General features: G+C 39.0%; 2 protein-coding genes across 2 annotated transcripts; one reads left to right on the top strand and one right to left on the bottom strand.

Annotated features, from left to right (window-relative positions):
* Window positions 1-7,492: 7,492 nt before the first annotated feature.
* pex1 (peroxisomal biogenesis factor 1) lies at window positions 7,493-22,377 on the bottom strand. The gene is made up of 24 exons (XM_079828960.1): window positions 22,121-22,377; window positions 21,868-22,002; window positions 21,234-21,317; window positions 20,736-20,850; window positions 19,962-20,644; window positions 19,682-19,801; window positions 19,469-19,592; window positions 19,287-19,387; window positions 19,118-19,209; window positions 18,906-19,038; window positions 16,938-17,034; window positions 16,667-16,837; window positions 16,429-16,583; window positions 14,926-15,112; window positions 14,692-14,852; window positions 13,091-13,225; window positions 12,945-13,009; window positions 12,720-12,862; window positions 11,468-11,571; window positions 10,508-10,684; window positions 9,620-9,850; window positions 9,322-9,516; window positions 7,998-8,128; window positions 7,493-7,901 (listed from the first exon to the last, which is right to left on the bottom strand). Exons 1-24 carry the CDS (start codon window positions 22,226-22,228, stop codon window positions 7,817-7,819), a joined length of 3,732 nt encoding a protein of 1,243 aa, XP_079685086.1. The 5' UTR covers window positions 22,229-22,377; the 3' UTR covers window positions 7,493-7,816.
* Window positions 22,378-22,848: 471 nt separating this feature from the next.
* Window positions 22,849-26,683, top strand: otud6b (OTU deubiquitinase 6B). The gene is made up of 7 exons (XM_079829706.1): window positions 22,849-23,123; window positions 23,272-23,414; window positions 23,527-23,631; window positions 24,484-24,796; window positions 25,892-25,953; window positions 26,051-26,157; window positions 26,260-26,683. The coding sequence occupies exons 1-7, from the start codon at window positions 23,054-23,056 to the stop codon at window positions 26,342-26,344; spliced, it is 885 nt and encodes a 294-aa protein (XP_079685832.1). The 5' UTR covers window positions 22,849-23,053; the 3' UTR covers window positions 26,345-26,683.
* Window positions 26,684-26,855: the final 172 nt, after the last annotated feature.

Raw genomic sequence — 26,855 nt, forward strand, 5'->3', positions numbered from 1 at the left:
AAAAAAATATCCATGACAAACTAAAATATTTTGTCAATAAAATACAATTATTAACCTTTTCAAATAAAAATAATGGAATTTTTTAATCATTAAAAATAAACTAATTTTTGAGTTTGACAACAAACACACCTCAAAACAGTTATACAGCATAGTTAAAAATAATAATTCAGCATTTCTGAACATTGACTCACAGTCTTTATTCATATTTTTCTCATGGTTTCTCAATAGAATTCATAAAAGTGTAGAATATAATAGCAGATTTCTAACGGGTACAATGTAACGCAGTGTTACAACACACCCCACCTGAAGCAACTGTGATTTAAACCGCAGCTTGTGTCTTCTGCTAGTTAAATCAGCATTAAAGAACTATATCAACTCTTAAATAACATATATAAGATTACAGTAATATCAGATTTGTCTTATTTTAAATAAAGTAAAGTAAGAAATTTACTTTTGCTATGTTTAAATAAATGTCCTGTGGTATCTTCCAAAGGTTTTTTAACATTTTACGCATTTTTTTCCATCTATATAGTGTTGATATGGCAACTGTAGGTTAAAACTATTTTATTTGACTTGTTTAGGGTGTAAAAATTTAATTAAGTTCCTGGACTTAATGTTTGTAACAAAAAACTAAGGCCATAGGCCAACGAGGGCACACAGGGGTGAAGGGAAAGTGTTACAACCACAAGCAGATGACTAATGACAAAGACTACAGTAAAAAAAAAAAGAAAAAAGGAAAAGGGTTTAAAGGTCCCATGGCATGGCATTTTTCTATTATTTTATAATGTTTCCTGAGCTGTACTTATATTGTTAGTATGACTTTTACATCATAAAATGTCATAATTTAGAAATAAAAGGCATTTTTTCTATACTGCTGTTTGCCCTGTGGCTTGAATGCCCTGCTTCAAGGGGCGTGTCTGCTGTGAGACTTCAGTAAAAACACCCACTGTTGTGATTGGCTGACATCTTTGCATTTTATATGAGCGGAGGGGGCGTGGTTTAACGAGGCACGAGCAGGCACGAGTCTGCCAGGGAGACGGATGGACCTGAGTTCACTTCACATCAGTTCTCAGCATGTCTGAACTGTTTTAGTTACAGCATATACTTTAGGTTATTAGTCTATTTCTAGTCGGAGGGGCTGTCACTCATGTCAGAAAGTTAGTAACTTTAGTAAATTATGGATCAGCGCTGACTGGAGACGCGAACCGTTTAGAACGATTCAGTCCGATTTGGTGAACTGATTCGGTTCACTAAAAAGAACCGGTTCAAAAGAAAGATCGTTCGCGAGCCGGACATCCCTATTGTACCAGAGACTGAGCTCAGCGATTGCTAACAAAGTTATTTATAGTGACTACTGAGTTATGAGAGCGCTGTCAGTCAGCGCGAGTTTATTGTGTTTGTATCTGAGAGTTCTGAATAAACAGTCACACCGAGTCCGTCTCTTCATCATTATTCTACCAACTTTGTAACACATGCAAAGTACCATTACAGCTGTCGAGATGAACGAGTTAAAAGTAAGTGTTGATAATAGCATTATTTTTAAAATAAAATAAAAGCGTCAGTGACGCGCGTTGAGTACACAGCGCAAACAAAGACACAACAGCAGTAATCGGATGTAATCCAGTTTATTGTGGGGCTAGGCTGGCTAGCCCGGATATGCTCAAGTTTACCCCCCTTCTGCTTAATCTCACGCCGCGTTTGGTGCCTCCGCTGTGGGCCAGATGCAGTACTGTGGGTCGGGGATGTTGAAGGCCGAGCTTCGGCGTGTGTGAGGTTTATCTCTGCTGATGTTGAGCAGAAACTCATGACTGTATGCACATTTTAGAACCGATAGACGCGACGAGGACGTACAAAAACACTGACTCACAAGATATAAAACACGAAAACACCGTTCTGTCTGGAGAGAGAGAAGCCGCATTGTGTGCACGAATAATAAATAATTAGCTACACATCAGAAATCACTGATCACAGATCAGAAGGAACTGAAAAAAGACTTCTGTTTTCATTTGTACATCCAAACACTGAGAAACTGCCAGTGTTCACTCGTTCACAAGTAACGTTAATGATCTCGAGTGTTTGCATGGGCGTGCCAGATTCTCTGGGCGGAGGAAAGGGAGGAAACCGTGCCTGCTTGGACGTCAAACCAGGAGACTTCAGGATTGGCTAGTCTGGCCTGTCATTTTCTCAAAGGCAGAGAAAGACAGCCACAACTCGGTTTTACACCGATCAACATTTCTATCCACTTGGGGACAATATTCAGGCTAGGGGAACTCATATTAATGTTGAAAAACCTCATAAAATGAAAATTTCATGCCATGGGACCTTTAAGACAAACCATTACTTTTACTGTCACTATTGCCTTAACTAAACCTAAAAAAAGAACAACCACAAGAGTTAACCACTAGATTTGACTATAGTCTACCTTACCTGAATAATCATAGCGACAGGGTTAAAGGTGTAAGATAAGAAAACACATCAAAAATAAAAATAGATTAACACCGGATGACCTACCTACTTTTGGCGAGATGGTGAAGTGCAAACACGATGAACAGTTTACTATCCCATGAGGCCATTAGAGCAGAATTTCCACACACAAAAACTAGCTGACAAAAAAAAGAGAACCATAAACATTTAGAACACAATGTTATGGATGTGATGCACTAATTTACACTAAAATAAAGAATTCCAGGGTTTGTAAATGGACAGTGTGATGTCAGTAGATAATTAGGGGAAGCACACTTTCAAAATTCCTTTATAAAAACCTACGCTACTAAAGTTGGTGGAATTAACATTACTATCATATATGTAGATATATATTTACACATAAATATACCGACTAATTTAGAATATCGTAAAATGAGTGAACTGGCCAGTACGGGGATCGAACCCGCGACCTTGGCGTTATTAGCACCACGCTCTAACCAACTGAGCTAACCGGCCTCAAAAGACGTCATCAATTTTGAAAATTCTGTACTTGCCTATAATACTGTACGACTCGTTATAGATCATATACAAATTATATTACTTACTCACCTTTATTTACTGGCGTTTTTCCATTTTACGTTGTCTTCGATGGATACATATTATTAAAAATGTAGTTTCCATGATATTGGGCCAGTGGTGACTGAATCCTCAGGTTGTCCACATGACAGCTTAGTTATGGCAGCTTTGTGCGAGGAACAGATCGAAATTTAAAGTGCCCCATTATGGACTTTTTTTAAAATTACGTTTCCTTTCATGTAGTGTGTAACCTCTCAAGTGACTGAAAACATCCTGCAAAGTTTTAAATCTGAAAGTGCACATTCCGAATCACTGACTACGTTTACATGGACAGCAGGGCTGGTTGCATCGTTTCCTTTCATGTAGTGTGTAACGTAACGTCTCAAGTGACTGAAAACATCCTGCAAAGTTTTAAATCTGAAAGTGCACATTCCGAATCACTGACTACGTTTAAATGGACAGCAGGGCTGGTTGCATAAACCGTTAAGACTAGTCTAAAGGCCAATTTATACTTCTGCGACTAAGACTGAATGCCCCTTGACTAACTGCTAGTGGGTCATACTAGATCTTAAGACACTGTCTTAACATAATGGCTTAGTTTATGCAACTGGCCCCAGAAATCTAATTATTGACCTTACTCTGAATAAAACAATATAAAAAATATTAATAATAAAATCTCTCTTAGAATATTTCGTTCATGTTCCTGTTTTACCTATGTGTTTTACATAGAACATAGATCGATTAATGGTACGTCATTACGTCCCCATGCCACGCTACGCTGTCCGACGTCCAATCATGGGCGCAACTTTCGTGGGTCTGTTAAAGGGTTAGTTCACCCAAAAATGAAAATTCTGTCATGAATTACTTACCCTCATGTCGTTCGACACCCGTAAGACGTCCGTTCATCTTCGGAACAGAAATGAAGATATTTTAGTTGAAATCTGATGGCTCTGTAAGGCCTCCATTGGCACCATCAAGACCCTTAAAAGGTACTAAAGACGTTGTTACAAAGTCCATCTCACTACACTGGTTCTAAAATAAATTTATGAATCGGCGAGAATAGTTTTTGTGCGCAAAAAAAACCCTAAATAACGACTTACATAGTGATGACAATTTCAAAACAAGGCATCATGAAGCTTCGAAGCGTTATGAATCAGTGAGCCCTCTTCAAGTGGAGGAGTTCAGGTATCTTGGGGAATTGTTCATGAGTGAGGGAAGGATGGAACGGGAGATCGACAGACGGATCGCTGCAGCTTCTGCAGTAATGCGGTCGATGTACCGGTCTGTCATGGTGAAGAAGGAGCTGAGCTGTAAGGTGAAGCTCTCGATTTACCCGTCAATCTACGTTCCTACTCTCACCTATGGTCATGAGCTCTGGGTCATGACCGAAAGGACAAGATCCCAGATACAGGCGGCCGAAATGAGCTTTCTCCGCAGGGTGGCTGGACGCTCCCTTAGAGATAGCGTGAGAAGCTCGGTCACTCGGTGAGGAGCTCAGAGTAGAGCCGTTGGTGCTCCTCCATATCGAGAGGAGCCAGCTGAGGTGGCTCGGGCATCTATTTCGGATGCCGCCTGGACACCTTCCCAGGGAGGTGTTCTGGGCACGTCCCACCGGGAGGAGGCCCCGGGGAAGACCAAGGACACGCTGGAGGGATTATGTCTCCCGGCTGGCCTGGGAACACCTCAGGGTTCCCCCGGAAGAGCTGGAGGAAGTGGCTAGGGAGAGGGAAGTCTGGATGTCTCTGCTTAGACTGTTGCCCTGGATAAGCGGAAGATGATGGATGGATGGATGGAAAAGATTAAAAGTTCACTCATTCCTGACTTCTGCAGACTTATAGCACACGAGTTTTGCATCATTTGTGAGTACTCTGCAGACACTACTGTCATTTAAAAGACATTCTTCCAAATATCTTCTTTTGTTCCACAGAAGAAAGCCACACAGGTTTGAATGAATGATGACAGAATTTACATTTATTGGTAAACCAGTCATTTAATAGCATGCAACTAAGGTTCAGCTTTCCAAGAGGGCCTTATTATACACTCACCTAAAGGATTATTAGGAACACCATACTAATACTGTGTGACCCCCTTTCGCCTTCAGAACTGCCTTAATTCTACGTGGCATTGATTCAACAAGGTGCTGAAAGCATTCTTTAGAAATGTTGGCCCATATTGATAGGATAGCATCTTGCAGTTGATGGAGATTTGTGGGATGCACATTCAGGGCACAAAGCTCCCATTCCACCACATCCCAAAGATGCTCTATTGGGTTGAGATCTGGTGACTGTGGGGGCCATTTTAGTACAGTGAACTCATTGTCATGTTCAAGAAACCAATTTGAAATGATTCGAGCTTTGTGACATGGTGCATTATCCTGCTGGAAGTAGCCATCAGAGGATGGGTACATGGTGGTCATAAAGGGATGGACATGGTCAGAAACAATGCTCAGGTGGGCCGTGGCATTTAAACGATGCCCAATTGGCACTAAGGGGCCTAAAGTGTGCCAAGAAAACATCCCCCACACCATTACACCACCACCACCAGCCTGCACAGTGGTAACAAGGCATGATGGATCCATGTTCTCATTCTGTTTACGCCAAATTCTGACTCTGCCATCTGAATGTCTCAACAGAAATCGAGACTCATCAGACCAGGCAACATTTTTCCAGGCTTCAACTGTCCAATTTTGGTGAGCTTGTGCAAATTGTAGCCTCTTTTTCCTATTTGTAGTGGAGATGAGTGGTACCCGGTGGGGTCTTCTGCTGTTGTAGCCCATCCGCCTCAAGGTTGTGCGTGTTGTGGCTTCACAAATGCTTTGCTGCATACCTCGGTTGTAACGAGTGCTTATTTCAGTCAAAGTGTCTCTTCTATCAGCTTGAATCAGTCGGCCCATTCTCCTCTGACCTCTAGCATCAACAAGGCATTTTCGCCCACAGGACTGCCGCATACTGGATGTTTTTCCCTTTTCACACCATTCTTTGTAAAAGCCTAGAAATGGTTGTGCGTGAAAATCCCAATAACTGAGCAGATTGTGAAATACTCAGACCGGCCCGTCTGGCACCAACAACCATGCCACGCTCAAAATCGCTTAAATCACCTTTCTTTCCCATTCTGACATTCAGTTTGGAGTTCAGGAGATTGTCTTGACCAGGACCACACCCCTAAATGCATTGAAGCAACTGCCATGTGATTGGTTGATTAGATAATTGCATTAATGAGAAATTGAACAGGTGTTCCTAATAATCCTTTAGGTGAGTGTAAGTGAAATTTCACAATGCTTTCCACAGTAACTATCTAATCAGCCTGGGGTATGGTTTCAAAGTCTGTGTTTTAAAACTCAGTCAGTTAGCTCAACTGCTGAGGTTAGAAAAATACAACCCTTCTCACACCAGACAGATTTTGACAGTTTGCTTCAATAAGCAGCTTGAGGAAGGATCGAGAATAAACTGAGGAACAACAGATAGTAGTACTGAGGAGGAATAGTTTGCTTTCCTAATTCATTGGATAGTCCACAAGGCATTTGAACTGATTTATCCTTTATGTTAATGTTGTACTTGGAGTGAGAATTTATAACACAACTTGTTAAAATAGATTCATACTTGATACTGATACTATCCTGAGTGTATAATAAAGGATGGATCTACAGACTGAACTGATGCGCGGCACCCTACTGAGAGCAATTTTGCTTGTTTCATTTAATTTTTTTCCACTACACCAGTACCGTGACTTGTTGTATTCTAGTCCCATGATGTCACTTGTTTTTATTCTGTTTTGGCTGAGATATGGTTCAATGGGCCTTCCGTGCTCCTTAGCGTAAGCCTATACAATACTAACAGCAGGGGCCAGAACAAAGGCTGGCTATATTTACCTCAGCAGAAACTGCTGCATCAAGCTGTGTACGTATAGGCCGTGGTGCGTCTTGCGGCAACTCTGGATTCAGCTTAACGATTTGTGAGAGGAAAATCCAACTCGCACACAACTGAGAATGTGCTAGGAACATTAATGATAATCAAAGGTACAGAGACAGCTGTAGCTCCAAGGCATGTCCTAAGGGGGACTAATGACTATGAAAAAATGAAAAATCAATTTAGAAGAACTCAGATCCTGGGGGTCTGCAGATGTCAGTTATCCACAGAATAAGCCAGAGGCCTTTACGGTTGATGAAATAGAATATTCTACTCTTCTACAAAGAGAAGGACACACAGGTCTTTGAATACAGATTGAAAAGTATCCATGTAGGAATTTTCAACAGACCAATTTGCTTTTGGATAGTGGGGATATACTGCCACCAACTGGTTATGGTAAGTATCCCTTGATATTGATGCTAGAGAGACAGCAACAACATTGTCACATAAAAAAACACCAACTAGCATTCAAATGAATTATTCATTATCTATTAATAATGCCACTTTTGGATATACACCATATTAAGTTATACTGAGGCATGTGCAATGTATCTGAGGCACTGAAGAAATGAAACAGGCATCATAATTCCAAGAAGAATCGTCATTTATTAAAAAGTTCATTAATTACATATTTAATGTATATACACATTTGTTTTCTTTACATTATACCGCAAATTTAGCAAATACGTCCCTTGATAAACTTCAAAATTATCTTTAAATTATTTGTTCAGTGCTACTGAATTCAAGTCAAGTTATTGATAAATCCCTCTACTTAACATTGCAAGTATGCATTTGCTCTTGAGGCGAGGAGTAGAAAAGCCCAGAATGTGTGATACAAACCGAGTCGATCGTATCGCACAAAAATTTGCCTTCTAATGCCCTGAGCTGTATTAATCTATGCGAGGCTCTCATTAAGCCAAGGTCACCCGCTGACCTGCTTTTAATGAAGCGGTTCTCTGAGACTTGCCTTCGTTTGAGGCTCCGAAAGACCCATATCTGCATAACGGAAGGAGAAAACCAACACAAATATGTGATTCAGCAATGCAGTGGTCTAAATTGTGTCATTGAAATGTGTAAAAACAGTGCACTCACAGTTCAGTGTATCTCCTCCAGTCTTCTCTGCTGACAGATGCTCTAGTGTTAGCCAAAGCGGTGGTCAGGTGAGTTTGGCATATGAGAGAGCCAGGCTTACTGGGGCCAGTCTGCACCAGAGATGATTCATCCTATGAACACAGAAGAGCAGCAGGTCTACTGAGCAGCTACATACTCTAACACAGTCTTCTGGAAGGATGGATGGAAAAACTAGAATAGAATGATGGATGGATGGGAAAACTTTATAGATAGAATCATGGATGGAAGGATGGATTGGAAAACTAGAGGGATTAGGCAGTGGATGGGAAAACTGGATGGATTGAAAAACTAGATGAATAGGAATGATATATGGATGGATAGATAGATAGATGGATGGATGGGAAAACTAGAGGGATATAGTAATGGATGGGAAAACTGTTTAGATGTATGGGAAAAATTTGATGGATAGAATGCTGGATGGGAAAACTATATCATCATGGATGGATGGGAAAATTAGATAGAATAATGGATGGATGGGAAATCTATATAGATAGAATCATAAATGGATGGATGGGAAAACTAGAGCGATATAACAATGGATAGGAAAACTGAATAGATGGATGGATGGATGGATGGATGGATGGGAAAACTATATAGATGGAATCATGGATGGGTGGATGGGAAAACTAGAGGGATTTACCAATGGATAGGAAAACTGAATAGATGGATGGATGGGAAAACTATAAAGATAGAATCATGGATGGGAAAACTAGAGGGATAGAGTAATGGGTGGGAAAACTTTATGGATGAATGGAAAAACTGGATGGATAGGATGATGGATGGTAAAACTATATAGACAGAATCATGGATGGATGGATGGGAAAACTATATAGATAGAATCATGGATGGAAGGATGGATTGGAAAACTAGAGGGATATAGTAATGGATGGGAAAACTGTATAGATGTATGGGAAAAACTTGATGGATAGAATGCTGGATGGGAAAACTATATAGACAGAATCATGGATGGGAAAACTAGATAGAATGATGGATGGGAAATCTGTATAGATGGAGTCATAAATGGATGGATGGGAAAACTGAATGGATGGATGGGTGGATGGATGGGAATATTAGATAATGGATGGATTTATGGGGAAACTAGATGGATGAATGAATGGATTGATGGAGGAATGAATGGGAAAACTAGATAGAATGATGAATGGATAAATGGATGATGGATGGATGGGTAAACTAAATGGATATAACGACAGATAAACAGGAAAACTAGTGATTTAAATTGATGGATGGGTGGATAAATGGATAATGTATGAGGAAGGCAACTGACCGTGTTTTTGCGGTAACTATTCTTAACAGTGCCGACTTCTGCTCGGAGGCGCTCCGCCTGCTCGTGGGTCAGTTCCTGAAAGCCCTCTTGCAGACAGGACATAAAAAAGGGGGCACGACAGGAGCTTGGATCCCTCATTGATGCCCCTGTCAGGTCGGGGGCAGTAGAATTGGGTCCAGACAGGCACTGAGAATTCTGGGAGCAGAGCAAACAGAATGTGACAGCCTCATAAGAAGCTCAAAAGCATTAAATGATCATAGTAGTTGGAATGACATATAATCAATTTGTAAAGTCTCACCAATTCAGATAGAGACTGGTTATCCAGTTCAGACTCAAAGGAGCTACCGAAGTAAAGGCGCCAGATGTTGTGACGTGGGTCCTCAGGTGGGAGTTCACTGGGGTCCAGCAGAACCATAGAGTGCTCCAGCCCTGCGTCCCCCTCCCCAGCTGAGTCATCTGACCCGCTGCTATGGTTCAGGAAGATCAGGGAGGAGAGGCTGACATCACTGTCTGACCCTGAGCCCAGATCCTATAAAACAGCAGAGAGAGTCTGATTCACACGCAAGCTGTACATTTAGCACTGATGTACTGACGACTTTTTTATTTAATTTGTATATCTAGTGTAATTATAGACTTGTACATCAACCAGGCCAGTTATTGGTCATTTTGCGATTATCAGATTATTTTATTTATATAAATATTGAGTGAATTGTGTGTAAATGTTAATTTCAACCCCTTTGTGCATGTCTTGATTGTATATGACATACAACCATTTTCCACTTTGATAGTAATAACAAAAGTTTCTCGAACAACAAATCAGCAAATTAGAATGATTTCTGAAGGATCATGTGACACTGAAGACGTAATGGCTGCTGAAAATTCAGGTTTGCCATCACAGGAATAAATTACATTTGAAAATATGTTAAAATAGAAAACAGTTATTTTAACTGTAATTTGTAATAATATTTCGCAATAATACAGTTTCTACCGTATTTGATCAAATAAACATAAGTATAAGAGTCTTCTTTCAAAAACAACTTTTGAACATTAGTGTATATGTTGACCTTTGGCCGCTGATCTTTAGATATGGGCATCAACCACTGAAAAACCCATGTAGATCAACCACTGATCATGAGTCTAGGGTTGTATATGTATGGGTCAATGTTTGAGTTTGTGTGTAACATACATGCAGAAGGTTGGGCCCCAGGCTGCTATGGATCGCCTCTAGCTGAGCGTTATAGAGAAGGGCCTTCAGGTCGGCTCCAGTGAATAGCTCTGTTGCCACAGCTATCTGCTCCAAGTCCACATCTGCAGCCAGTGGCACAGAATGAGTCAGAGCCTTCAGGATCTCCAGCCGTGCTTCCTGAAGGACAGATAGGTGTAAGTGAATTAATATTGTAAATTGTTCAGGTGTAAAGATGTTAAAGGAACTCACCGACTTTTTGGGACTTTAGCTTATTTACCGTATCCCCCAGAGTTAGATAAGTCCTTACATACCATTCTCATCTCCGTGCGTGCCATAACTCTGTCTGACGCACCCAGCACTAGCCTAGCTTAGCTCAAAGACTGGAGGTAAACGGCTCCAGCTAGCCTACTGCTCAATAAGTGACAAAATAACGCCAACATTTTCCTATTTACATGTTGTGATGTTTATAGTTACATTGTTTACTAAGACCAACGTAAAATTAAAAGTTGCGATTTAGAGCGGTATGGCTAGGAACTATTCTCTGATTCCTGCGTAATAATCAAGGAACTTTGTGCTGTACCATGTGTGTAGCGGCACAATGATATTACACAGTGCCTGAAATAGTCCCCAGCACACTCTCTGTGTAAGCAGGTTGTCACGTTGGTTATGTTGACGGAAGTTAGCCTATTTTCAGGCGCTGTGTAATATCATTGTGCCGCTACACACATGGTACAGCACAAAGTTCCTTGATTATTACACAGAATAGTTCCTAGCCATACCGGTCTAGAAAATCGTGACTTTTCATTTTCCGTCGATCTTAGAAGACAGAGTTATGGAACGCACGGAGATGAGAATGGAATGCATGGACTTATCTAACTCTGAGGGATACGGTGAATAAGCTAAAGTCCCAAAAAGTCGGCGTGTTCCTTTAAACTGATGTGCAGCAGACAACATGCTGACCCGATCAGGAGGAGGGCAGTAGAGAGACTTGTCCAGTCGCCCAGGTCTCAAGAGAGCAGGATCAATTAGGTCAGGACGACTGGTGGCAGCCAACACATACACCCCTGGAAATAAGAAAATACGCAGTGACTTCAGAGCTCACAAATACAACAATGCAAGCTTTCAAAAAACACTCCTGATATTTCACAACAACCCCATACAACAATTGTGAAGTCACACAATTGGCTTTGCGCGACAGTCTCAGTCTTGGTGTTTTTGTGCTTGGGAAAACAAATTGTATTTTAAATTTAGAATTAGATGGTAGCAAGATAACTTATCTAAGTTAATCTACTGATATTGATGACCACAGCAGAATTAAAAGCAAGAAACTGAAATTTCTCACAATTGTCCTCGAATGAACACTACATGCTAACCTGAAGCACTTTGGTAGTTCATTTCAAGCAGTTCCAAGTGTCCAGTGGTGTGATATACTATAATTTTTTCCCAGTTGTAATATAATTATACAGTTTTTATTAGAATACCTTTTGTTTTTAAAAATCAATTTGTCACATTACAGGATTACTGAGCAAAATGTTGATTTAAAATCGTGGAAAAACTTCGGTGACTTTAACATATACATACACTACCATACAAAAGTTTGCGGTTAGTATGAAAACAAAAAAAAGAAGAATACTTTTATTCAACAAGGATGCATTACATTGATAAAGTGACAGTAAAGGCATTTATAATGTTACACAAGATTTCTATTTCAAATAAATGCTGTTTTTTGAACTTTCTACTCATCAAAGACTCCTGAAAAAAGTATTTCCACAAATATATTAAGCAGCACTGTTTTTAACATTGAAAAAATGATGAGAAATTATTAATGAGCAGAGCAGCATATTATTATTTCTGAAGGATCATGTGACACTGAAGAGTAATTATGCTGAAAATTCAGCTCTGCCATCGCAGGAATATATTACATTTTAAACTATATTCAAATTGAAAACAGTTATTTTCAATTGTAATAACATTTTACAATATGACTGTTTTTACTGTATTTTTGATAAAACATCTTACCAACCCCAGACTTCTGAACGATAGTGTATATATAAACCTTAACCTAAAATCTGCTTTTGAATGGGGAAAAAAAGTTCATGGACATTTTACTTGTCACCCACTTACACACAGATCATCAAACTGAGACCATGAAGCAGGTCAAAACGGAACAACCTCAGGTTGAACCCAGGTAAAAGTGTGAGTGTTGATGTACCTGTCAGTCCTTCCACTCCATCCAGCTGAGTAAGTAGCTGATTAACCACACGGTCAGTGACCCCTGTGTTGTCATGACCTCTTCGAGGGGCCAGAGAGTCAAACTCATCAAAGAACAGTATGCACGGCTTAGCTTGTTGAGCCCTACAGAAACACAGGCACACATATGGTGACGACTCTAGTAAACTGTAACTATATTTCAACTTAGAAGAGCATTCGGACAGACCTCTGAAACACATCTCTAACTGCCTGCTCACTGGCACCAATATACTTGCTGAGGAGTTCGGGACCCTGGATAAACACAAAGGACATCACAATACGTCAGTGCATTCAAATTTAATGTCAATACACATACTGTACACTTTCCCTTACCTTGATGCTGATGAAGTTCATGCCACTCTCTTTGGCCACAGCTCCAGCCAGTAAAGTCTTGCCTGTACCAGGAGCACCATAGAGCAGCACACCGGAGCACTGACGCATGGGCAGACTGGAGAAGAGCAGCGGGTACTGGACACAACATGACACATCAGACTATTACTTCAACCACACATGAATTAGCCTGGCTCCGCCCTCCTACGTACTTCCGCTCAATTTTCATTTTCCTTCAGTCTGGGATTGCAGGATATTCTCTGGGTTTTCTCCGGTCAAATTTTAAGGGGAGTGGCTGAGAAGGATGACGTTGATGTCGTGCGCTAGTTTGAGATAACATACGTCACGACCAAATGTTAGCAATTGGTTATGGCAGATCCAGAGTGGCTCTGGGGAGATCCAATAGTTTTAAACTTCAAAGGAGTACCCGCCTTCAAGGAAGTTAATGCTTGCCAATGGAGAGTGGCCAGACTCTCTGTACAAATGAAATGTACGAGAGTCTGGTAGGACCAGGCTACACATATGAATAGGATATATAATGGAAATTCTTTGGTCAAAAACTGTGGGAACTTTATGTCTGTCCCAATCATTATTACTGGTAAATGGTTTCTGTTGCAGAAATCAATTTATTGAATGTGTTAATTGAATTTATTGATGAATTCATATTTTCAATGAGCAGATTTAAAGTATTATACTTACTGGCTCTCAAATAACTGTCATTTTATTATCATTGATATACAATTACAGTTTTTTTGTTCATTTTAGATTTGATCTTTATAGTTTATTTTTTAACTTTAATTTGTTTTAAACTTCTAGTATTTTTAATTTGTCTTTATAGTTTTTCTTCATTTTTATTTATTAGTTTAAGTTTATTTAGATTGTTATTTTAAATGTTATTTTATTTCAGTTAACGTTTATTTTGTTTAAAGAAACTGATTTTTTAAAATAGTTTTAGTTTTAGTTGATGACACTGGTACAACAGATACACCGGTATTATCATCCTGGTTTGTTAGCAACACAAAAGAAGATATTTGAAAGAATGTTGGTAACCAGACAGTTGATGGCACCCATTGACTTCCATAGTGTTCCTACTATGGAAATTAATGGGTGCAATCAACTATTTAGTCACCAACATTCTTTCAAATATCTTTTTTTTTTGTGTGTGTGTTCAACAGAAGAAAGAAACTCATTGAGGTTTGGAACACCTTGAGGGTGAGTAAATGATGACAACAATTTTCATTTTTTGGTGAACTATCCCTTTAACACAGATTTGTGATCAGTCCAGTTGATTTGCCAAATCTTCTTGCACATAAACTGGATTTTTTCATTTAGAAAAGGTGGTCTTACACTTAAAAGAACAAAGAAAAATGATGTCCATAATATACTGAAATGAAACCCCCAAAATTAATTTTAAACAGCCCGTTTCAACCAGGCAGGTCTTCATCAGGCACAAGCTGTAATTTCAGTGTGCGGACATTATTTGTCTTTGTTTATTTATTGTTATCTTTTTGTCCTGCACCTGAGCCCAATTTGTGTTTTGAATGTGCACACATTTTTGTATTTGCATTCTGAAATGGACATTGTGAGCACAAAAGCTGCTTTACCTTAGCTGGCAGCAGTATGATGTCCATCAGGAGCTGACGTGCCTGATGAAGTCCCCCAATACGGTCCATGCCGGCCCCGGTTGGAGTCTGCAGCTGAGCCCCCCAGAGGGAGGGTGGGGTGAAGCCCTGAAGGGCCTGTCTGAAGTCATTATAGCTCAAATCTGTGGAACCAGAAAACTTAGATTTCAGAAAACAGCTGAATCATAGAAAAGTATAACTAGATTAAGCGCTTGCCTTCAGAGTTGTCATTGTTTCTGCTGTGTAGAGTGTTGGCATGGATGGCCCTCTCGAGCAGCAGGTTCAGGTCTCGTGCCATGAACCCCTCTGTTTCTCTGGCAACACTTTCAAGGTCAAGAGTAGTTTGACAGTCTTGGAAGTTCTTTTTAACTGTCAAATACCTCAGAATCTCAACCCTTTGAGCCTATAAAGAGAAAAAATAATAATTTTACAGACATAAAAAAACCCATATAGGAATAAAACTAGTCTTGTGTAGTCAGAATTTTCACTATAGGCATAAAGTCTGGTCCTCACTGCAGCTTGTTCAATAACAAGGATTCAATAACTGGAATATCACAAACTTTATCAAATACAGTGACTTTCTCTTCTAAAAAGTGACCAGTGTAGCCACCTTTGAAACGCAAGTCCAATTGTTTTGTTATATTCCAGTAGGGCTGCATGATTCATCTAAATAAAACTGAAATTGTGATATGGCTTAGTATGAAAATGAAGATATATAAATATAATTTATTATATTATATCATAAATATAAGTATAGTACATTTTAAAGTTGTTATTATTGTTATTATTATTATTATTATTTATTTTTCTTAACTACTTAGGGTTTATGTTACAGTGAAATAAAATAGTAATTTTGTTTAATATAGTTATTTAGGAATAATGATAATAATAATTATTTGTTATTGTTGTTGAATATATTTATTACATTTATAATCAAAACATTTTGGGCCAAATTGTGCAGCCCTAGCACAGTAACCCTGGAACTTTTTAAATCTCATTTTAAAAGCATAATATGCAGTTTTTCGCCGCTAGAGGTCGCCTATTCAAAACAAAGGCGTAGCTTGATGACGCAGAGATTGAGCGCGGATTCATGGGAGATGTTTTATTATGCCACAGTCACTGCTTCTGATTCTTCCAGTCAAGCGTATGTGGGGTAATGCAGCGCTGTTGATCATATTAGATACATTTGACTGTGTTGACAATTATGTACTAAGGTTACTCTGTGCGTTTGCTCGGCGGCTACTATGAGACATTTGTTGCACACTGCAGTAAGCTAGTCATGGTAAAATATTGTACACGCGGTAAATCAAGAAAACGAGATTCAAACAATAAGACTAAACGTGTTGAGCTACACAACGATTCGTTTTCTATCAATAAATGTATCCAAACAGTTGTTCCCTTGTCTAATAAAACAAATAATATATTAAAGAGTCTCTGGTGTTTCCATGGTTTCTACAAAATAAAACTGGAAATCGAGGGTAACACAGGTATGATGTCATTGATAGTCGACGCACGGACATGGTCCGTGTCCTGGTAAAACATTTTTGGAAACATCTGGGATAATGTAAGTACACAAGTCAACAAAATATATAACCGTTCTAAGGTTTTTTTTGTTTAATATTTTAATCCAAAAATCTTACATATTGTGCCTTTAAATCACAAAATCTAAATAATTGTATCCAAATCGTGCAGTCCTAGATTGCATTTTCATGAACCCACCTGATCTGGTGTTTGGATCTTGCAGAAGCTTTGGAAGAAGTGTGAACCCTGCACCGCAGTCAGTGTCTGATGAAGGGAATGTTCACTCTGTGCTGTGACCAAGAGAGATATGAGACTGGAGCGCACCACCATCTCATCCACCAAATCCCTCAGACCTGAGGAGAACACGCAGATGTCTATCAGATGATTCCTCACAGAGATACATGTAGAGCCAGGCACATCTGTATTGATTTCTTACTCTGTGCTATGTGCTGCCGATGTACGGCGTCTGGCCCATGCTCGTGCTCAGGTGAGGTCGCAGCACCGGTCACGTGATCCAAGTCATCCAGCAGGACCACTGAGGGTTGTCTCCAAACTGCCTGCTCGAAAACCTCTTCCAACCTCTGTCTGATTTTGTCTGCTCTCTTACCTAACAAATTCATTCAGAATATAGAGAAATATGATATGATTGATAAAAGACAAAAATTGGAATACACAGCAAAACAGGTCAGTCTAATATTCTTGCCTACCTTTCAGTGTCTTGCAGTCCACAACTTGAATGTGGGCATCCATCTCTACAATGGCCTTTCGACACAGCGCTCTAGATAGAGAAGATTTTCCACTGCCCTGCAGAGAAAAGCAGGACATTTATCACATACAACCTATTTTCATTCATTACTTTCACAGTATAAATAGAACATTTGACAACAATGTAAAGTCATCAAGTACATGATGGGAGCGATTGCTACATTTCTCCATTTAACAATGTAAAATTTCAAAATTCCTACTAAGAACGTCACCTGAAATCGAACTAATAATTAATGCAGAAATGTTTAACCCCAAATCGAGATGCAAATGTACACTACCATTCAAAAGTTCGGGTTCAGTACGATTTTTTAAAAAGACATTAATACAGGGTTCCCACTCTTTCAGGAACACCAGATTCAAGGACTTTTTAAAGCACTTTTTATTTGAAATCAAGCACAATAAATACAATACAGGTGGTGGGTGTGTTACTGACAATATATCAAATACCTACTGTACCTGTGTCTATCATTAATGCAGTAACACTAAGGCATATACTGACAACTAAAATACAATTTCCAATGAGGAACATTTTCCAATTTTCCAAAATCCAATGAGGAAAGAGGCTGGTGTACAAGAGCGAGCTTTAACGAGAGATGCAGTTTGCAGCTCTCTTATTCCTGTTTTTAACATTAATTTCACACTAGTTTTAGTTTTCTTTTTTATAAATCATTACTTAATTAAAACATCAAAATATAGAGATAATATTGTATACATGAATTTTCCAATTAAATGAAAAGATATGGACAAGTTAATTGTTAGGCATTACAAATATGCTAAATTATTTATTAAATTACCTGTACATGTACCTTTTTAAAAATCAATTTGAAGGCTTTTAAGACCTGCACATATATTATATTTAACATATATAATTGCTGCCGTAATAATGGCCCATTTGATATGTTTACATGCTTTTCTTCTTTTTATTTTTTGAGCGGTGATGAAATATTGCTCTTGTAAATACTTGCCAGCATTTCAGTAATGGAAGTCTAGATCTTTAAAATGCAGCCAAATTACAGCAAAGCGCAACCGTACGGTGGCCTGCAGTGGTCAAAAAGGATATAAACAGTGCATTTTGAAGTGATCTCATCTTGAAAACACAGAGATGTGGATTCGGACGGCAATTAAATGACCACACGACCTTGGTGTTTTTCTAAAAACAGTAGGTAATTCGGCCGGGGATTTTTACGCGGGTAGAGGGAGAAAAACACTGACATTCTGGATTCGGGCAGCAATAAAATCACAGACTAGCCCCTGTCAATGATGAAAATACCTTACGACCCCACGAGAAACAATTACCGTCCGAATAGGGCTTTTGACAGTAGATGGCGCTTATGGAACAGCAGAAATATACAGCTCCCGTAATGCTGTTTTGTTCTGGCTTTGGCAGCGCATGAAGGCCAATTTTTGTAATAGCACCACGCTACTCTAACAAAATGCAGTTCATGCTTAATTCAAGCACTTTCAAGGACCTATGTTTGTTTTCAAGTACTTTCCAGGCCTTGAATCCATGTGTCTGAAATTCAAGAACTTTCAAGAAGCGTGGGAACCCTGTTAATACTATTATCCGGAAAGGATGCAGTGAAGTGACCAAATATGACAGTAAATACATTTATGTACAGTATAATGTTACAAAAGCTAAATTAAATGAATGTTGTTCACTTAAACTTTCAATTCGTCAAAGAAAAAATGCCTCACGGTCAAATCACTAATTTAGATTGCTTTCTGGAAGATCATCTGACACTGAAGACTGGAGTAATGATGCTGAACCTTCACAAACTTTTGACTGGTAAGCAAACCTGATCGGTAGGTTCCTAATTAATGTTTTCTGATGATAATCGTATGCCTTGCATAAGTAGAAGTATCCCACATCTGACTTTGAAAGGGCCATTGCATACGTGTGTGAAGGTTACCTTTGCACCTGTGATGAGCAGAGCTCCACCCCTCAGTCCACGTCCTGTGGAGACCAGCTCACGCGACAGAGAACCTCCCATTAGAGCGTGAGAGATGTGCTCCAAAGCAGACCTGCTGATGTCCTCTACCCCACTGAACAAACAGATTCAACAATCAATGGATATTAAAAAAATACATTGATATTTAGTTTTTAAAAAGAAAACGAGCATACCCAAGAGAGCTAAGGGTGGGAAAGCCAAGATACAGTTCTTCATTATCATCATGAGCACCCCTGTGGTCAGAATCTTGCGGTTCTCTGACAATCTAAACAGATTGAGTTGTTTTGTTGAGCATGAATGAGAAGGAAAATGAATTTCTAAAAACGATATGCGACTTCATACCTGCACATCTGTTTTCTTGAGTAAACTGGATGATAGAAAGAACATCTCATCCTCTTGCTGTTGCTCTGGCTTTAGCACAGTCAAGTCAAACTCTTCTTTTCCTGAGAAGAGAAAAACCCAGAACAGTCTCTAATAATTGTAATATGATTGAAAACATATATTTTGATGGTTCTTCCTCACACCTTCAGCACAGGGTAAGAGAATGACATTAGAGCGTCCGGTCAGACAGGTCAAAGGTTGATGGCTCTGAGCATGCAGCCAGTTGAGGAATGCTGACTGAATATCTTCTTCTTTTTCACTTTCAGCCTGCAGACAAAAAAAAAAGGGAATAACTTCATGATACAATATTTACATTACCTGACAACATAAAACATTAGTCTGAAAGAAAAACTCACCAGCGGTTGTAATGGCCGAACCATGACTGCTTCTGCTACTCTTGGCAATGATTTCAAAGGCTGAATCCTCACAGCTGAGTGAGGCTCTATCCTCAAACGCCTCTGCAGCAGCTTTGGGATCTACAACAACAAAACATTTAACTAGATTTTTACTAGGGATGCACAATATATCCTTACTATAGCGATTATTAGCCTATATTTTTGTGTTCGTATCGGTTGAATACAATATAAAGAATATTTCTATGAAACATTATTACTGAACTGGAATGTAATAACTTACCCAAACCTTCCCAGAGTAAATTTCTTCACATTTACTTAATTTCTGGTCTTCTTGCAGCCTTTTTATATTGTGACAAAGCATCCTGACCACAACAGCGTTCTCCTTACATTCCTCTGCGTCCTTTCCTTTGTGAGGTCCATCTCTGATTTTCTTCTTCTCCATGGCTTGCTTGACTTTTTCCCTGAGTTCTTTAGGAGAAAGGATCTTTGAAAGTCTACCGTATGTTAAGGCAGACTGCCCTGGATTCCAGTTCTCTTGTTCTTGCAGGTTCCATGGCAGTATATGGACATCTCCAGGACATGAGCCTAAATGGCTGACAGAGCTAGGAGGGGTTCCACATGTTCTGAGGATACAGTCTTTCAGGATGGTGGGAATTGTCGGAACTGCGAGATTCTCCTTCGGCTCAAATCCTCTTATAAACAAGTATCTAAACAAGCTTTTCAGATCAGCTATACCTCCCCAATGGCCTTCATTCTGACTCTCCAGATGATCATCGAGGGGTTCCCGATGGACGATTGAGCTGGAGGAAGACGTGACATCAACATTCTGGTGTTGTAGATGTTGGCTTGGCTCTAATGATCGAGTTTGGTGGAGTTGTTCATTTCCTGGATGTAGTTTTGGAGAGACAATGAGCTCAGTGAACTGCTCCAGTCGACCATAAGGAACAGATGGAGATATGGATGCTAAAAATATAAGAATCATTAGTGTACAAGAATCAGCTCATACCCAACGACAACTTCAATATGACAGACCTTTCAAATAGGGCTGACTGACCTATCCTGATATAGATGACAGTGTGCTGGTCCACCCATACTGGGAACACGCCGTCACTGAAGACCACTCGGATCTGATCTAGGAGTCGCTGTTCCAGGGCAATGCTGTGCAGCTCCTGGAACAAAGTTCAATCAAAATTTGACTGAAAGGGCATTCACAACCCATTTTACTTGATCCAATGTATTTTTATAAAGTAAAAAAGGGTGTTCAATGTGTAATATTTAATTGATTGGGTCATGAAAAGTGGGTGTTTCACACCAAAATTGAACAAGATTTTAAGTTCATTGCGAAGGACTAACTTTATAGTTTTTTTTTCCAGAATGACATGCACTAATAAATTGTGCAAAATAAGACCACTAATGTGCATTATGAAAGAAAACAGGGTCCATTTAAATTTCAAGAAGGCTTTTAAAGATGTGTGATTTCTATTTATATGCATCATAAATGGACATATATCACTATAGAAGACAGAGGTAAATGATGCCATTATGGCCTCACCAGGATCTCCCAGTCATCTGGAGACAGAGGCTCTACGAACACCTGCTGCACTGACTGCACCTGATGACATGGCCGCAGATACCCCTAAAACACATCACAACCATGTTATCAACATCAGTGGTTCTCAACCTTTTTTACTCCAAGGCCCCTCATTGTCCACTTCAATATTTATTTGTCAATTAAAAAAGATATTTATGATTACAATATCTCATCAATACACTGTTTACAATAATATTCAAGCAATATTCAAAGGCCTCATGACTTGTCCAGTTGTTCATGATTTGATTGATAAGGATTAACGACAGGCATTTATAAAAAAATATCTGTACTCACAATTTATACCTCTTAAAATGTTTTAGAGCTTGGCATAACTACAAAAATGTATAAAAGATTCCCATGGAGATAATTTACTTGACTTTTCCCAAGTCTATAAATCACACTTTTAAAAGGAGGCATATGTGCATTTTTTTCCATACAAAACTAAAATAAAATAAAAAAAATGTGTTGCTTTATTTTAATACTTGTTTTGTCTTATTTTAAATCATCCCCTTGGTTGAGAATCACTGATCTACAGTTCCACGTTCACTAACATCCACGTTCATCAAATCACTTCATATCTTAACCAGTGTCAAACCTGTTCTCCCTCCTTGAGCCCAAGTTTTTCTCCCAGCTGTCTGCTGATCTCAACTCTGTCCTCTGGACCTGAAGACCTGATCCAGCTGAGGAACACGGGTGCAGAAACATCCCATGACAGCTCCAGGATCTGGTTCTGACATCACATTAGTGATACATGACTTTCAAAACATTCAGAACGTTATATATGATGGAAGGTAAACATACAGTACAGTTGCAGACTAGTAATTGGCAAAGCAGCTAGCGACACGAACCTCATGAAGACAGAGATGAGTGGCGAAGTTTGATGACAGCTGAAGAAAGCAGTTCTTGGAGTTATTGAAGACCAGAGTGACAGGTTGAATCCCTTGGCTTCCCAACATTGCCTGCAAGGCTGCAGAAACCTCGCTCCTACTACAAAATTATCTCTTATTGAAGTTAATCTGTGGTATTAAAGTCAGCATGCTAGAACTGTCAACATGAATTGCAGGTCAGACATTATAAGCCAATGGATAATGTGTCGATCAGTCGTAACGAACGTCGTTCGAACCAACATTTTCGATTAGCTGCGTCTCGCAGTGTTGCCAGATTTCAAATGTCACTGGGAAAAACATGGGGAAAACAAGCAACACAGACTGATTAAAGCGACTAACCACATACAAAATGATTTCGGAAATAATCCCCAAAAAACCGCTACCCACGACTGTCTATTTTTATAAGTAATTGTATAAATAAAGAAGCGACAAGTTGCTTATAATAAGCAGTCATGGCAACACTCTTGCAACTTGACAATGGTTTCAAAATAATCTTTTACTCAGAAATGAGGTTGAATAAACAATTAGACGCAAAATAAAACACTGTTTTTAAGGTACTGTTTAAATAACTGGTTTAAGTTAGTGTAAGTTATTGATTATATATTCTTTCTCTCTGACATTTTATAACATTAACGAGGAAAACGGTCTAGCGTTCTATACTTTTATTTTGAAATATGAAATTTCCGGATGTGTTCGGTTTCTGTGTTCCCATCGAATCCATGCGTTTGACTCACAGACCAATTTAACTGAAAATCAACTGATTACTATTAGTAGAAACCGCAATTTAGTCCTTGTTGGAAAATAAGTAAAACTGATGGAAACGAATAATGTGTTTATCGTTTAGATACATTTTTACAAAAATTTTATTGCACTGAATATTTAGTGAATTTTGACATGGAGGCAGTGGAGACAGCAGAGGAGCTGTTAGCCAAACAGCATCGCAAGGAAAAGAAAGACCTTCAAGGTAAGACTTAAGTAACATGTCACTATTACATCTATAAATATTATTAGACTAATGCCTCAGAAACTTCCCTTTGAAATACCACAAAATACATTGCATGATACTGAATGGGTGCACAATACCAACTATAGATGTATTTTTCATGTCATAGCAAAAATACAAACTATGAAAAATGCTGTTCCCAAAAATGATAAGAAGAGGAGGAAACAGCTGACAGAAGACATCGTCAAACTAGAGACTGAACTCAATCAAAAACATGAAAATGAGCTCAAACAACTTCAGAACTCGTCCTCTGTAAGTAAAATGATGATGTAAAAAAAAAAAAAACCCTACCTAGAAACCAGATACATCAACTAGATACACATGACTGCAGCTCACTCATTATGATATCATGGATTGTTCCAAGGTGGAGGAGGTTTCAAATGCATTGGATTCTGTGAGTTTGGCAAATAATGAGGAAAATACAGAATCGAGCAAGCAAAGTCGGACATCTAAAGCCCAGAAGAAACGGGTGAGTTCTTCATCATATAAGGTGGCTGTAAAGGGTTAGCTCACCCAAAAACAAAAATGCTGTCATTAATTACTCACCCTCATGTCGTTCCAAACCTTTAAGACCTTTGTTCATCTTCAGAACACAAATAAAGATATTTTTGTTGAAATCCGAGAGCTCTCTGACCCCTCCATAGACAGCTATTTAATTAACACTTTCAAGGCCCAGAAAGGTAGTAAAAACATAATCAAAATAGTCAATGTGACTCCAGTGTTTCAACCTTAATTTTTATTAAGAGCTGAGAATACTTTTTGTGCGCAAAAACAAACAAAAATAACGACTTTATTCAACAGTTTCTTCTAGCCTGTATCAGACTCTAATGCTGTTGACGCAGTGTAAACAGCGCAGCACTTCCAGAACGCCGGTGTTCTGTCGATTTGTCCTACCTTGTCAGATTTTTATATCCATTAATATCCATACCTACCCCTATCCATACCCTAAACCTACCCTTAAAATGTAAATTTAAAAAATAAAAATAAAAAATATTGATGTGGGCATGCGCAGTAAGCCTTGGTAGGACAATCTGACGGGTAGGATGAAATGTCAGGACACCGGCTTACTATTGGCCGACAATGTTCACGTGAGCACCACTATGCATGTTGTGCATGAGTCGTTTTGCCGTAGAACTAGGAAACACTGCACTGTTTTCATCATAAATATCTTAATGTGTCTTTCAAAAGATGAACGAAAGTCTTACGGGTTTGGAACGACATGAGGGTGAGTAATTAATGACACAAATTTAAATTTTGGGTGAACAAACGTGTTAAGTCTATTTTGAAAATTCTAAATGTTTTTTTTTTTTTTCTCTCTCAGGACAAAAAGGCTGCTCTTGAGAAAGAGCGGGAGGTCCGGATTGCTGAAGCGGAAGTGGAGAATCTCACAGGCTCCCGTCATCAGGAGGGTCTGAAGCTGAGACAGAAGCTGGTGGAGAGGCACCTGCAGATTAAAGAGATCTCCTCTGACGGTCACTGCATGTACCGCGCTGTGGAGGATCAGCTGAACGAGCGAGGCCGCACTCTCAGCCTTAAAGAGCTTCGCGCTCAAACAGCTCAGTACATGAGGAGCCATACAGACGACTTCCTGCCGTTCCTCACTGACCCCAATTCAGGAGACATGTACACTGCAGGTGAATGCCATAATCTCTGCCATACACTTCGATGGATGGATGGATGGATGGATGGATGGATGGATGGATGGATGGATGGATGGATGGATGGATGGATGGATGGATGGATGGATCGATAGATAGATAGATAGATAGATAGATAGATAGATAGATAGATAGATAGATAGATAGATAGATAGATAGATAGATAGATAGATAGATAGATAGATAGATAGATAATACAAGATCTTGACCAAAACTTGATGGAAATAACATCACAACACTTATTTTCAGAGATGCATCAATATTTGGTGAAGATGTTGTATTGACAATGCAAGAATCAAGCACTCTGTAAAGTCTCCTCCAGCACATCTCAATGGTTTTCAATGAATTTTTAGGTCTGGAGAGGTGCCAACCAATTCATGTGTGAAAATGATTCTTCATGCTCCCTCCTAACCATTCTTTCACAATTTGAGCCTGATGAATCTTGACATTGTCATGCTGGAATATGGCCATGATGCGTCTTCATTCATGGTTGTTGAAGAAATGAAAAGCTACACACTCCGTCAATTAGGGTTGGAAGAACTGTAACCAAACATATAACATGCTAGAAACATAATAATCACTGCAATCCACTTGTAAAGTCATGACGTAAAGGTACCCGTTTCTGGGTCCAAGCCTCAACTCGTTCCTCTTGAGAATGCCATCAACGGCCGTTTATGAGCGCTATATTATTCATATTAAACATCAAACATTTTAAATACTTACAGTCTACACAACAGTCTCTGTGCTCACAGCGTCACAGATATTAATATTTTATCGATTTATAAAAGATAAATCACTGTCTGACAATCTGGAATTTTTATATGGAGATAAAGGTTATGATTATAATTTTTTTTGAAGTATTACTCCACATTGTGTGTGTATATTAGCACCGTTTGTTGTTTTTCTTGTGGTATGAGATAGACGTCAGACTTAACAACAGAATAATGATCCAATCATTTACTTTTTTTGTTTATATGTATGTGCAGGAGTACTGTATGTCATAAAGCCAAATGCGTGTTGTTACATGATATGAATGGATTCTGTTGGTGACTGTATTAATTTTTACTTTAGATGAGTTTGAGAAATACTGCAATGATGTTGCAGACACAGCTGCTTGGGGTGGACAGTTAGAGGTAAGAATCTCAGCCATTTATCCCATCAACAAACATTAACAAGGCATAATACACCATTTGCCTATGTTTGAATATTTTTCTATTTTCTCCATGACAGTTAAAAGCCCTTTCACTGGTCCTCCAGCTACCAATAGAAGTCATTCAGGCAGAATCCCCCTCTATTATTATTGGTGAAGAATATAACAAGCCACCAATCACACTAATGTAAATAACTCGAATTGTATTTTTATTTATTTTAAAATAATATTCTGTGCACAAGTACAATCCCTACTGCTGTACTAAAGTTTGTTTCACTGTCTCTTTCAGTTATATGCGGCATGCTTATGGACTTGGTGAGCACTACAACTCTGTGGAGCCTCTGAAAGATTTGGCAAATGAAGAAGAGGGCTGAACCAGTCACTGACACACATTAATATATGCATCTGTGCATAATTACCCCGTAGAAATGGACCTTCTGGAGTTTGATTCCATTTTGCTAGGATGAGCAGAAATAAGGTTGTTCAGTCAAGATGCTCATAGAAGATACTGAAATAACACATGCTGGTGACTTCAGTTGCGGTGGACAAGCTTAATGAAGTAGTCCCTGCTTGACAGTGTTATTTATGAATAAACTGCTATGTGCTTTGTGTCATTCGTGGAAAACTGCATATCTGCAAGTAATTTGCTCCAAGAGGTGCTGGATCATGGTCATGCTTGCTTCATTGAATAAAAATAACTTTCTATCATCATCAACAAGCTTCTGTTTTAAAGGGATAGTTCACCCAAAAATGAAAATTCTGACATAATTAACTCGTCCTCAAGTTGTTCCAAACCTGTATGAATTTCTTCTGCTGAGCACAAAGGAAGATACTTGGAAGAATGTTTGGATCTCAGCAGCCACTGACTACCATATTATTTTCCAC

Source organism: Gobio gobio, assembly GCF_949357685.1.
Source record: "Gobio gobio genome assembly, chromosome: 11".
NCBI classification, from domain to species: Eukaryota; Metazoa; Chordata; class Actinopteri; order Cypriniformes; family Gobionidae; genus Gobio; species Gobio gobio.